This window comes from Enhydra lutris, unplaced genomic scaffold, assembly GCF_002288905.1.
Source record: "Enhydra lutris kenyoni isolate GAN:26980312 unplaced genomic scaffold, ASM228890v2 scaffoldscaffold41, whole genome shotgun sequence".
Lineage (NCBI taxonomy): Eukaryota > Metazoa > Chordata > Mammalia > Carnivora > Mustelidae > Enhydra > Enhydra lutris.
In genome coordinates, this window is record NW_019154125.1 from 11,993,987 (window position 1) to 12,007,682 (window position 13,696).

Sequence of the window (13,696 nt, forward strand, 5' to 3'; positions counted from 1 at the left end):
CTCAGTGGAGAGCCTGCTTCCCCCTCTCTCTCCGCCTGCCTCCCTGCCTCCTTGTGATCTCTGTCTGTCAAGTAAGTAGATAAAATCTTTAAAAAAAAAAAAAAAACAAAAAAAAACCTCTTGTGCTTTATTTTTTTAGACTGAAAATGCCATTTCTTTGAATAATAAAAATGGAAATACACTTATTTGAAAGTTCCGTTATGAATGGGACTAAGTTGCGAATTAAAAATTCATTCTCTAAGTTGGCAGATTCTGATAATAAAATCATGGTAACTTTTCAACAAATGCATTTTCTAAACACTACTTCTCTTACCAAACAGGTGCGACTGATCACTTAAGAGCACAGTACTTTCATTAACCGTTAGAAACACACGTGCACACACATACACAGATTCTAAGATAAAAGCGGAATTCCATTTTATAAGTAGCGGTGACACATCTTTATAAAATGGGAATTTGGGTTCTGTGATGGCACTGAGAAGCAAAATATTCAAAGCAGCCAGACGGAAGGAAGGAGTAGCTAAGAAACACTTGAAGGCCTTTTCCTTGGGAGGAGAGTCATCAGATACTGCACTCATGCAAAACAAAGGCAATCCTCTTGGCTCCAATGGGACACACGTGCCCCAGGCGGTAGGAGTCTTCTAGAGTATCTCTGCACCATTGAGGACATGCTGCGGTGACCGTAAATTTAACTATCCTATCTTTTTCTAAGACGGCCATACCCCACTTTCCCCCCGAAAGTATCAGTACAGGTGGCCACAGTTTACATTGTGAATATATAGGCTTCTGTAAAAGGAAGCATCTGTTTATTAAAACAGCCCAAGTATTACTCTAGTAGAAGGTACTACTACCTATAAGTTCCCTGTGCTAGATGTAGTCCATCAGTTCTTTTATTATTTTATTAATAATAAATATATTTGATAACATCCTATGCTTCAACTGATTTCTCAGCTAAGGACTGAAGCAGATCTTTATAAAGGGCAGAGTTCATGAACCGGGGATAGGAGTCTCTGTGCATTAAGGTGTAGATCTGGAGTTGTGCATCATCAAATATGTGTTGGGATGGCTCCACCATATTCCTATTGATGACTTCTCTTACTCGGGAGTCCAAACTGACCTGTCAGTAGAAACACATAAGAGTGGTATTAGACATATTTATCTTTGGAAATCCATCCCCAACGCACAATGGCTTGTTCTGTTTTTTAAAAAAATCCCAAACCAAACAAAAAGTCATCCAAAAATCTAAATTGCTGAAAAAGAAACCGAACACATAATGCAGGGGCTTCTCAAGCTTTAGCAGCATAGGAAGCCCCTGGAGTGGCTGTTAAACGATTACTGGCCCCCACCTGCAGAACTTCTGACTCAGTGGGTCTGGGGAAGGGCCTGAAAAGGTGTATTTGTCACAAGTTCTAGGTAGTGCTGGTGGGATCACACTGTTCTAGAAAACCACAACATTGTTTTTCTTCTTTAAATAGATTGTACTGTGTCCTCTGAAGAACAGACTTCCTAATTTCCTAATAACATTAGGTCTAACCCCTGGAGGTCCCAGGCTGTGGCCAGGTGGAACACAGTTGCAGATTCTGGGAATGCGCATCAGGCTGGCTGGTGAATGGATGCTAACTCAGAGCGCTGTGGAAGGGGTGAGAGCACCAGGCCAGTGTTTATAGCCCAGCTATGTGTCACTGCTTATTTGTGGGGCCTGGGACAAAGTGAGCTGCACCTTAATGAACTCCTCCATAAAGAGGAAAATGGTGATGGATAATGCTGATTGGTGGGGATTTAATGAGAATTTATTTAAAGTGCTTGGAATGCACTAAGTCCTTAGGAGACATTGGCTCTTCTTTCTCTGATGTTTTCCTCATCCTAGAAAAGGCGGTCTCAGACCGGAGCAAGCTACTGGGCTCAGACTCTCCCCATAGGATGCCAGACAAACATGCCTACAGGCTGCAGAGCCAAGCTCACACATCTTCTCTTCTGTGCGAAGGACCTTGGCCGGACCCACTCTGCCCCAGGAGGCCATGGTAGTTTCAGTGCTGTACAATGCACATGCTACTCTTTCGTATGAACCTGAAAATCTGACTAGCTGAATCAGTAAATACTGACTTCAGTGATCTGTCTTCCCAGATGCATATACCCACTTTCCTCCTGGAAAGCCCCTTGTGCCCACCCATAGGTAGCTCAATATAGTTGACCTCGAACAACATGGGTTTGAATTATATTCTTCTCTTATGATTTCTGAGTAACAATTTCTTTTCTGTAACTTTATGGAAGAATACAGTATAGAATACATATACAAAGTATGTATGTGTTGTCACTAAGGCTTCTGGTCAACAGGAGGCTCTTAGTAGGTAAGTTTTTGGGAAGTCAAAGTTACACATAGGTTAGCGACTGTGTGGGGTCAGTGCCCCCAGCCCTGTGTCGTTCAAAGACCAACTCTGCATTCAACGCAGATTGCCAGCATCTCTGGATCTCTTTCTTATATAGCTTGTGGAGGAAGAGAATGATTTATTTCCATCCAATTCCAAGTCCCTCTCATCCTTTTCACTCTGGCTCTGTGTTTAGTCACAAAGTCTCAGGCACCCTGCCTCTTTAACCCCTCTCAGACCTGTCCACCTCGTCCCTCTTCTCTGCCAAGACCCCTGGGGAGGTCACTCACCGTTTCCTGCTGGATTGGTTCACTGGCCTCCTAACTGGCCTCCTGTCTCCCGAGTGCCCCTCCACACCACCCCGCTGTTTGGTCAGAGGCCTTCTTCTAAAGCAAACCCCATTCTGACACTCCAATTTCAGACCCGGCATTGACTTGGCCGGGCACTCAGGCTAAGTCCGAAGTTTACAGTCAGGAGGCCTTTATGATCTGCTTCCACGAATTCCCCTGGTCTACCTTACTATTCCACTCAAGAATATAAAGAATTTGGAGTTCCACTTGGAATTTTAAGAAAGAAGGAGCTAGGGTTGCCTCGGCACAGTCGGTTGAGCTTCTGATTCTTGGTTTCTGCTCAGGTCATGATCTCAGGGTCGTGAGATCACGACCCATGCTTAGCAGGGAGTCCGCTGTAGATTCTCTCTCTCTGCCCGCCTCTGGCCCTCCTCCCACTCACTCACATGATCTCTCTCAAATAAATAAATCTTTAAAAAAAAATAAGAAAGAAGGAGCTCGGTTTTGAGATCACCCTGACCCCACAGATTTTAGATACGAAGGAACAAAAACTGGGGGGATGGAAGCTTGACTGATGTCTCCCGGACAGTCTCTCTGCTATAAGGGAAGGACATCTCAGGGAAAAGCTCTGTCTCATATTAGTGAGGCTATTTCTAGTCAAATAAAAATACCTGTAAAAAATATTGGTGCTCAGAATAAAAGGACAATTTTAAAGAAATGCTTACAGGGTTTAATGTTTTTAAACAGTGTTTACAATACAATGCATAGACTCCCCCTTCTGGAGAATCTGGTGAAAGTCAGAAAAGAGGCACGAAGTCTTTCACAGATTTCAGGGCCCACGGAGAGCCCGCATGTGGGACCACGGTCAAAGGCATCTGGATAGAATGAGTGCGGGTGGAGTCATCTTTGTTTTGGACCAGCTGTCACTGTGCCCGGTGACCCTACACTGACGGTGTTCATTTTCCAAGGGCCTCCCAGGAGGAAGTCCTTTGTGGGGGCACATACCTCTTTCGGAGAAAGAATAGAAATGTAGTCTTCATAGATTATCCTTGCTTTCTCTTCAATGATCGTTTTATTAGCTTCCTTTTTCAGTTCCTCACACGCCATCCAGAAAAGCATATTTTCTTCACTGAACTCTGTTCGGAGGAATTCCCGAAAAGCATTCCTTCCCGCTGGAGTGAGCATTACCTTGTCGAAGGACTGAGCCCAGGCATTGACTTCCTCCAGGGTGGGACTTGGGCTTAGCAGAGATGGAAAGAAAGGGGCAAGAGGGAGCTATGTTATCAGTAGTTACTTTGAATTTCCTCACTAGAAACCTACCCTTTTCCCCTCTGAGGATGAAAATGTGCCCCTTGGCCCTTTTAGGAAAGGAGAGAGCTGTGCTCACTTCCATAGGCCCTTGGCAAAAACACGAGTATGATCCTTTCCAGCTGTTCAGCTGGAGTGCACGGCTGTTGCCCATTAAGTGCTTGCAGACCGATCGTTAGAATTGCTAAGAATGTACTTATTTACATCTGGATGAGTCCTGGCAAAGTTTTAAAATTGTAACAGTAAAGAAAAATCCTAGAAGCATCTGACCAAGGCTTCCCAGTGACCTGTGACAGAAGTACATCAGACCTTAGCACACTACCTTCCAGAACAGCCACAGATTTTTAAAAAATTTTAAAAAATTAAAAAAAAATTTTTTTAAGTTTTTAAAATTTGAAAAAGAATTTTACAGAGAAAGGGGAAAGAATAGGTTACATAAGTGCGAGCTCTAAAGGATGGTAACAAGCACACCGTGGAGTTCAGTATTCATCATGAGAACCAGCTCCTCACCACCAGCTGCGCCTCCTGCAGTCCCCTGGCCACACCCCGCTCTCCTGACTCCCCCACCCTGAGGGAACTGCTAGGTTTGACTTTGGACCCACCCTGGTTTAGTTCATTTTTACTTATATTTTAATTATATTGAGGTCAGAAAGCATCATCTGTCCAACAATGATCCCTATTAAATATTTCTCCCCCCCTTCCTTTTCATCGTGTTTATGTAGGTAGCTATCCCTGAAGAATATACCCTTTAGTGTTTTTTTTCCTTCACTTTATAAAAATGGCTGACGCTATGTTCTTCTGCCACTTGGTTTTGTCACCCCACACTAAGTTTCGAAGATTCGCCCGCATGGCTCCATGTGGCCAGAGTTCCTGAGTACTCAGGATTTATCTCCAACTTCCCAATCTTGTAGTGTCCTCATCTGATTTCGGTATCCCTGTTGAATTGATTTCTGAGACATTTGGGTAGTTATACACAACCTGTATAACCTTGGAATGATTAATTCCAGAACTGCTTTGTGGAACCAATCTGTAAAAACCCATTGAATTTAGTGTTTATTTTGTAGGAGGGTGTTGTGAGCTGAGTACTATCCCCTAAGAAAAGATATGTTGACATCGTAACTCTAGTACCTCAGAATGTCACTGGATTTGGAAATAGAGTCTTTGTAGATTTAACTAAGTTAAGATGAGGTGATTAAGATGAGCCCTGATCCAGTGGACTGATACTTTTTTTTTTTTTAAAGATTTTATTTATTTGACAGAGACACAGTGAGAGAGGGAGAAGCAGGCTTCCTACTGAGCCTGATGCAGGGCTCGATCCCAGGACCCTGGGATCATGACCTGAGCTGAAGGCAGACGCTTAATGACTGAGCCACCCAGGTGCCCAGTGGACTGATATTCTTATACAAAGGGGAATCTGGGGGCGCCTGGGTGGCTTAGTTGGTTAAGTGTCTGCCTTGGGCTCAGGTCATGATTCCCGAGTCCTGGGATCCAGTCCAGGTTCTGCTCAGCAGGGAGCCTGGTTCTCCCTCTCCCTCTGTCTACTGGTCCCCCTGCTTGTTCTCTCTCACTCTCTAATAAATCAATAAAATCTTAAGGAAAAAAACAACAACAAAGGGGAATCTGGATACAGAGACAGGCACACACTGGGGAAGGATGGTCATGTGATTGGCATGACGTGTCTATAAGCCAAGGAATGCCAAGGACTCCTGAATCATCAGAGGAGCTCTAAGAGTGAAGAGGTCTCCCCTAGAGCCATCAGAGAGCATGGCCCTGCTGACATCTTGATTTTGGACTTCTGGCCTCAGAAAAACAATATTAAAAATAGAAATAAGAAAAAATAATACAGAGGGATCCCATGTGTCATTTGTCCAGTGTCCCCAAGGTGACATCATGCAAAACTATAGTACAACTTCACAGTCTTCCTGGACACTTCTGATAGTTGGATTCTGCTCACTTATTTTTGTGATTTCATCTTTGATTGCTTTATATGTTTCAGAAACCATTATTTTATATATTTTTATAGATGATTCTAATATCTGAAAGTCCTTTGGGCTCTAAATCCAAGCGTCGTTTCTACAGACTCACGGGTTGTAGGCTGTGTCCTCTAAGTTTTAGTTTAGATTCTGGTTGGTCTTATGCTTTAGAAAACTGAGAGTCAAAATTGGGTATATTTTCTTTCCTCCAGCGAGGTCGTGTGTTGGCTTCTCCTGAGATCTAGGAGGTGTAACTGACCCAGGACTACCTGGGCTCCTTTCATAAATCAGGGCTTAATCTGGGATCTCAGTTTCAACACCTCGTCCCCACCCTGCTCTGTACTTGTTCTCAGAGAAAACCCTTCATTCCTGTGCTTAGCAGTCTCACCTCTCAGGTTTTTGCTTACTTTTTAAATTTGCTTTGGTTTTTCAGGTACTTTGTCATTTTCCTTACTTTCTAGGATTCCAGTGATGCAAAAGCTTTGGAATAATGCAAAATATGTTGTTCCACATTGGGAAGCCCCTCCGGTGATCTACTCTGCCACACTGCCAAAAATTCTGTATTTAGTTTGGAGGGGTAGAAGATGTATACCCCAAAATTTGATATGTGGATACTTGTCCTAGTTGTGTGAAGGTCATAGAAAAAAAAAAAAAACACACTCACATATATAGAGGTTCACAGTGGAAATTCTATGTCCTTTTCTTGAAACCACATCTTGAAGATGGATTATAATGAACCAGCAGTGAAGCATACATGAAAGTTTTAAGACCAGAGAAAGTAGATTATGGAGAGAAGGGAGTGAGCAGACCCCCCCAAAAAGGATATTGAAACAATAGTTTCAAGTTTAGTTTCCAAATTAGCTTCATTGTGTATAGTTGGATCCCATTTCTGTTCAACTATGTGTAAATGCATAGAAAATTCCTTTGAGGACATATTAAAAAAAACCCATGATGGCAGTTATATCTGGAGATTGGGACAAGGTCTAGAAAAAAAAGGAAGACTGAGTTTTTATTGCAAAACTTTTGTAGTGTTTGGGTTTTATTTTTATAGTAGGTAGACTTTTTATCATGTAAAAAAGCATTGTGTATGAAAACAAAATATCCTTTATATTTAGGGAAATTAGTTTTGAAAGAAAATGTTTTAAAAGATGTTGAAAACAGGGGCGCCTGGGTGGCTCAGTGGGTTAAGCCGCTGCCTTCAGCTCAGGTCATGATCCCAGGGTCCTGGGATCGAGCCCTGCATCGGGCTCTCTGCTTGGCGGGGAGCCTGCTTCCTCCTCTCTCTCCGCCTGCCTCTCTGCCTGCTTGTGATCTCTGTCTGTCAAATAAATAAATAAAATCTTTAAAAAAAAAAAAAAGATGTTGAAAACATAATTTAAAAATAGTAACTTAAAGTAATCTACATAAAAATCTTGGATTTTTTTCAGAAAGTTAAATTGGTGTGGCTAAGTATCCTAAATTATGTTCCTTAAATATGAGGAGTCAAAAGATACTTTTTTATTCCTGTCAGTTTTAAGAAATACATATTAAAGGATGATTCTGAAAAACTTAAAGGCAATTGCTAGTACATTTTTTTTTTTAAATAAGAGAGAGCAGGGGCGCCTGGGTGGCTCAGTGGGTTAAAGCCTCTGCCTTCGGCTCAGGTCACGATCCCAGGGTCCTGGGATCGAGCCCCGCATCAGGCTCTCAGCTCGGCAGGGAGCCTGCTTCCCCCTCTCTCTCTCTCTGCCTGCCTCTCTGCCTACTTGTGATCTCTGTCTGTCAAATAAATAAATAAAATCTTTAAAAAAATTAAAAATAAAAATAAGAGAGAGCAGAGGTGCCTGGCTGGCTCAGTCCGTACTGCATGCAACTCTTGATCTCAGGGTTGTGAGTTCGAGCCCTACATTTGGTGTGGATCCTACTTAAAAACAAACACACAGGAACAAACAAATAGATAAAAATATTTAAAATAAGAGAAAGCAATATGCATTACTGAAGGACCTAAAAGCAAAGAAGGCACAGTTCAAATAGCAAAAACCAAAATCAAACAAAATTAAGGAATTAATTAAGAGGTATTACAAGGAATCAAAGAATATGCTAGAAGATTAAATTTACCAGTCGTCATCAAAATAACTGACCCAATGTCATTGAATTCTAATTCCCCATTTAGAGACAGACTGCTATGGGACCAAAATCTAACATAATGCTATTTTCAGCAATCATACAAATCATACAAAATATTACAAAAGTTAAGAACAAATAGGCAAAGATATATGAGGCAAATGCAATAAGAATAATATTAATATCTAAGTAGAATTGGAAACGAAAAGCACTATGTTGGATAAAGTCATTTCATATTCTGGAATTTGATTGAGAACAAATAATGGCCAACATATATTGAATGCTTGCCAGGCTCACAATAGCCAACAGTAAACTGTAATCCCCATTTTACATACAAGGAAACTGAGGCAGAGTGTGGCTTCTCAGTAAAGTGCCTAAGGTCCCACTGTCAGGATGGTTAGAGTCAGGCCTCAACGAGGCATTCTGGTTCCAGATATAAAAGCCTCAAAGCTTTGGTACAGAATACAACATAACAGAATATATAAAATAAAAGCCATTTTAAAAAAAGTTTATTTTTTTAGTAATCTATACCCAACATGGGACTTGAACTCCCGAACCCTGAGATCAAGAGTTGCATGCTTTTCCAGTTGAGCTAGCCAGGTGCCTCAAGATAAAAGTTATTTAGAATACTTTTTATTTATTTATTTGAGAGAGAGAGAAAGAGAGAGAGTGCCACAAGTGAGGGGAGGAGCAGAGGGAGAAGCAGGCTCACCACTGAGCAGGGAGCCCGATGATGTGGGGCTCAATCCCAGGACCCTGAGACCATGACCTGAGCTTAACCCACTGAGCCACCCAGATGTCCCTTGATAAAAGTTATTTTTAAACAAACTCATAAATTGTGGAATATTTTTCAAAAGTTTTTACTTATTTTTTTTTTAGAAATCTCTATACACAACATGGGGTTTGAACTCACGATGATCAAGAGTCTTATGCTCCTCCAGAGCATGCCAGGTGCCCCAGACTGTGGAAGATTTTAATATGTTTCCCAGACTTTGAAAAATCTGGGTAAGGATAAATAAGATAAAGAATGAAAAAGAAACACTTAAGTAACCTTTTAGTCTACTTGTTTTTTTCCCCTCAAAAATAAGCAATTTAATACAAGATGTATTTGAACAATGCTTTTAGGATATATGTCTAGTATATGTGATAATATAGGTATAATATCAAGAAAGGTATTAGAGTGGGTAAGTGAAAGTAAGCCAATTAATAATACAGAACAAAAAGAGATAATTTTAAAATCTGATATTATGGAAAGTAATTTTATGTGTTTTCTTCCCAACTTTTTTTTTTCAAAATACTAAAATGAAGACAGTATTACATTAGCCAGAGTACAAAGTTAATAGTTAAGAAAAAAATGGACTTTTAAAACTTTTCTGAAAATCAAACATATATGTTTCACTATGGTCTCTTATTTTAAAAAGTCTATCATATGAAAATAGGATAATGTCACATTTTGTCAAGAAGCATCGATTTATATTTGTGATTAGCAGGGATGAACTTAATATGGAACTAATTTTTCTCCCTGTCACACAATGAACTCTGCAGAGTGGAAATTGTGATTTGATATTATTAAATTGCAGTTAGAGAAACTGTTACAATGCCGAAAAAAATCAAAACAATAAAGCTGGCATTTTTGTCAGTTTAGTGAGCTAAACAATAATGAGATTTACCTTTCTTCACAGGTTGGAAGGTCTTCTCTTCTGAGTTCATGGGAGGGCCTCCTGGTTCTCTGTTCTTCTTGGTTTCTAACAGTAAGACTGCATGAAACAAGACATTTCCATGTCAGTTGAGATCATTCTGCATCGAGGAATATTTTAAAGGGAACTCCAGATCACCACGTAGAATTTCTTTCTTTTCTTGAAAAAAATTGACCCTGACTGGTTTTCTTAAGAAAACCGAAAGTAGGGATCCTGGGTGACTCAGTTGGTTAAGCATCTGCCTTCAACTCAGGTCATTATCTCGGGGTCCTGCCATGGAGCCCTGTTGTGCTGCCTGCTCAGCGGGGAGCCTGCTTCTCCCTCTCTCTCTGCCTCTGCCCCCCACTTGTGCTCACTCTCTCTCAAATAAATAAATAATATTAAAAAAAAAAGAAACCAGAAGTATGATGCTAAAATATTAACAGAATAAATTATAATGTTATGGTCTACACTAGTTGAGGGAGAGTTTACATTTAAATTAATAGTTCTTTTTTTTTTTAAGATTTTATGTATTTGACAGAGTGAGAGAACAAAAACAGGGGAAGCATCAGGCAGAGGGAGAAGCAGCCTCCCTGCTGAGCAGGGAGCCTGATGTGGGGCTCAACCCCAGGACCCTGGGATCATGACCTGAGCCAAAGGTAGACGCTTAATGACCGAGCCACCCAGGCACCCTCATTAATAGTAATTTTCATAAAAACATGTCCATTAGAAAGTAATAAAAAGGTCAGGTTATCAGGGATGTTTTGGGTTTTCATCTCATTTCTGCACCTTGAAAAAAAGTGTACATTCTCTAGGCAAAATGTGTTTGTGTTTCCAATCCAAAATGGAGGTTTTAAATATTTATAGGTATACTTGGAAAAAGTGTTAGAGGAAAGCATACAAACAAAACTTATTGTATTTTTCAGGAACTTTAAATTTCCTTGTATACATCTTATACATCTCTTTGTACACTTATTCCAAGTGTTTGTATTGTTATTGCAAATGCGGTTTTCATCTCATCTCCTAACTGGTTCCTGTTTGTATTTATCAAGGCTATTACTTTATTGAGCATTATTTATGCATCAGGAAGTTACCTGTTTAAAGTGTACAATTTAGTGGTTTGTAGCATAATCACAGGGTTGTACAACCATCACTACAATCTAACTTCAGAACGTTTTCATCACTCTGAAAGGAAGGCCCGAAGAGCAGTTCCTTCCCCATCACCCCTATATCCCACGTCCTCCTGCCCCAGAAACATGCTAATGGACTTCCTGTCTCTATAGACACGCTTCTTCTGAATGCTAGAGCGCGTGGTCTTCGGTGGCTGCCTTCTGTCACCTGGCATCATGGTTTTACGTTTCATTCATGTTGTAGTGGGTATATCAGTACTTCATCACTTTTTGCAGCTTAATAACATTCCCTTGTGTGGATATGTGACACTTTGTTATCCATCCATCAGCTGATGAACATTTAGGTTATTTGCACTCTTTGGCTATTTACAAATAATTCTGCTGTGCACGGTCATGTACTAGTTTTTTTCTGTGGATGTTTGTTTTTATTTCTCTTGGGTAGACACTTCGGAGTGGAAATGCTTTCCTATGATAACTCTATTTTTAACATTTTGAGGAGGTCGCACACTGTTTTTCAAAGCAGTCGTGCCATGTTATATTCCTACCAGGAATGCTGGCAGACTCAGTTTCTCGACATCCTTGTCTACACTTGTGTCTTTCTTTTTTTTTTTTTTTTAAAGATTTTATTCATTTATTTGACAGACAGAAATCACAAGTAGGCAGAGAGGCAGGCAGAGAGAGAGGAAGGGAAGCAGGCTCCCTGCTGAACAGAGAGCCAGACGCGGGGCTCGATCCCAGGACCCCGGGATCATGACCTGGGCCAAAGGCAGAGGCTTAACCCACCGAGCCACCCAGGCGCCCCATGTCTGTCTTTCTTATTCTTACCATCTCAGGGGGTAGGCGGTAGTATCTCATTGTGTTTTTAACTTGCATTTTGCTAATGGCTAATGAGATGAAATAGTTTTTCATGTGTTTATTCGCTCTTTATATGTGTTCTTTGGAGACCTGTCCGCTCAGATCTTTTGCCTACTTTTATATTTATTTATTATTACTTTTTAAAATGTTTCAATGTCACAATATGTTGTTTATTTATTTTATTATTAACATATAATGTATTATTTGCCCCAGGGGTACAGGTCTATGAATCATCAGGTTTATACATTTCATAGCACACACCATAGCACATACCCTTCCCAATGTCCATCCCCTAGCCACCCCATCCTTCCTTCCCCCTCCCCTCCAGCAACCCCCAGTTTGTTTTGTGAGAATAAGAGTCTCTTATGGTTTGTCTCCCTCCCGATCCCATCTTGTTTCATTTTTCCCTCCCTGTCCCCCACGACCGCCCCCCCCTTTTAAAGATTTTATTTATTTGACAGACAGAATAAGCAGGGGAGGCAGTAGGCAGAGTGAAGGAGAAACAGTCTCCCTGGGATCATGACCTCAGCTGAAGGCAGATGCTTAACTGCCTGAGCCATGCAGGTGCCCCCCTATTTTTATTTTTTAATTTAATTTAATTTAATTTAAACGTCTTTAAAATTTTTAATTTTTAAAGTATTTTATTTATTTATTTGAGAGAGACACAGATAGCAAGAGAGAGCACAGGCAGGGAAGAGAGGGAGAAGCAGGCTCCCCACTGAGCAGGGAGCCTAATGTGACTTGGGGCTTGATCCCAGGACACTGGATTACGACCTGAGCCGAAGGCAGACACTTAACTGACTGATCACCCAGGTGCCCTGAAATGTCTTAAAAATAAAAAAAAAGATTTACCTATTTATTTGAGAGAGAGAGCAAGAGCAGGGGTGCGCAGGGACAGAGGGAGAGAGGATCTTAAGCAGACTCCCCACTAAGCACAGAGCCCAACTCGTGGCTTACAATGCTGAGATCGTGACCTGAGCCAAAATCAAGAGTCAAGATGCTCAACTGACTGAGCCATCCAGGTGCCCCTCTTTTGCCTGCTTATAAACTGGTTTGTCTTTTTATTTTTGAATTGTAAGAGTTCTTTATATTCTGAAGACTATTCTTTTTTTACACTAGTATTATATCTTTCTTCATATTGAATTCTTGTGTATTTGCATTAATTTAGCGACTGTTCCCTTGGGATTTCCAGGTATACTCTCATATGTTCTGCAGGTAGGGAGAGTCTTACCACTTCTCTTCTGAATCTTACGGTTGTTTTCTCTTGTCCAGCTGCACCAAGTGATAGCTAGTGCAATGTTAAACCGTAGGGGAGAGCATAGACATCCTTGCCTTGTTCTTGTTTTCAGGAGAAATGCTTTTAGTTCCCCATTAGTTTCAAAATGGATTTTTACTATTGGATATTTGAGTTTGCTTTACCTGACTATTGTTCCTATACTCTTTTCTATTCCTTTTATTATATCTTTCCTTTCCACTCTTTCCACCATTTTATAAGAGTCATTCAGCCTAGTCTTAGCACGTTTACTTTATGGATTTTCAGTAATTGTGTGTGCACATGCAGCTGTTTTTCGTTAATGCAAAATCATTAGAAATTCAGGAACTCTTCTGACTTGTTGCTTTCATGATGCCAGTTTCAGTAAATAATGGTTTCTTGAAACAAAAACAAACTTAAGAGGCATCTGTAGGGTGTTCTCACTGTAGGAGGGTAAATACTGCTTGACTTCTTAGGCTTCTTTTATAAGCAGAAAATATCAATACACAATGGGTATGAAAAATCAAAGAGAAAAAGAAAGGATGAATTTGAAACAAGGTTTCTGAGAGAACTGGAAGTTACATTGTGAATTAAACAATGCAATCTTTATTTAAGCTTTGACATGTTTTCCATGTCTTATTTTTTAAAAGTAGGAATATTTCTCAATGAGATACTCTGTTCTTAAAAAAGTGAAAAATATATTTTGTGTCAAGCTTTTAACCTGAGTGTATTGTTATTGTTAC

At 40.4% G+C, this 13,696-nt stretch overlaps 1 protein-coding gene across 1 annotated transcript in view; it reads right to left on the reverse strand.

The window, feature by feature from the left end:
• Positions 1-370: 370 nt before the first annotated feature.
• LOC111155463 (regulator of G protein signaling 20) overlaps positions 371-13,696 on the reverse strand; it is a 75,559-nt gene continuing 62,233 nt past the window's right edge. Inside the window, 3 exon segments of the mRNA XM_022515625.1 lie at positions 371-1,117; positions 3,662-3,896; positions 9,711-9,797. Of these exon segments, the coding sequence (XP_022371333.1) occupies positions 929-1,117; positions 3,662-3,896; positions 9,711-9,797 (511 nt within the window). The 3' untranslated portion in view covers positions 371-928.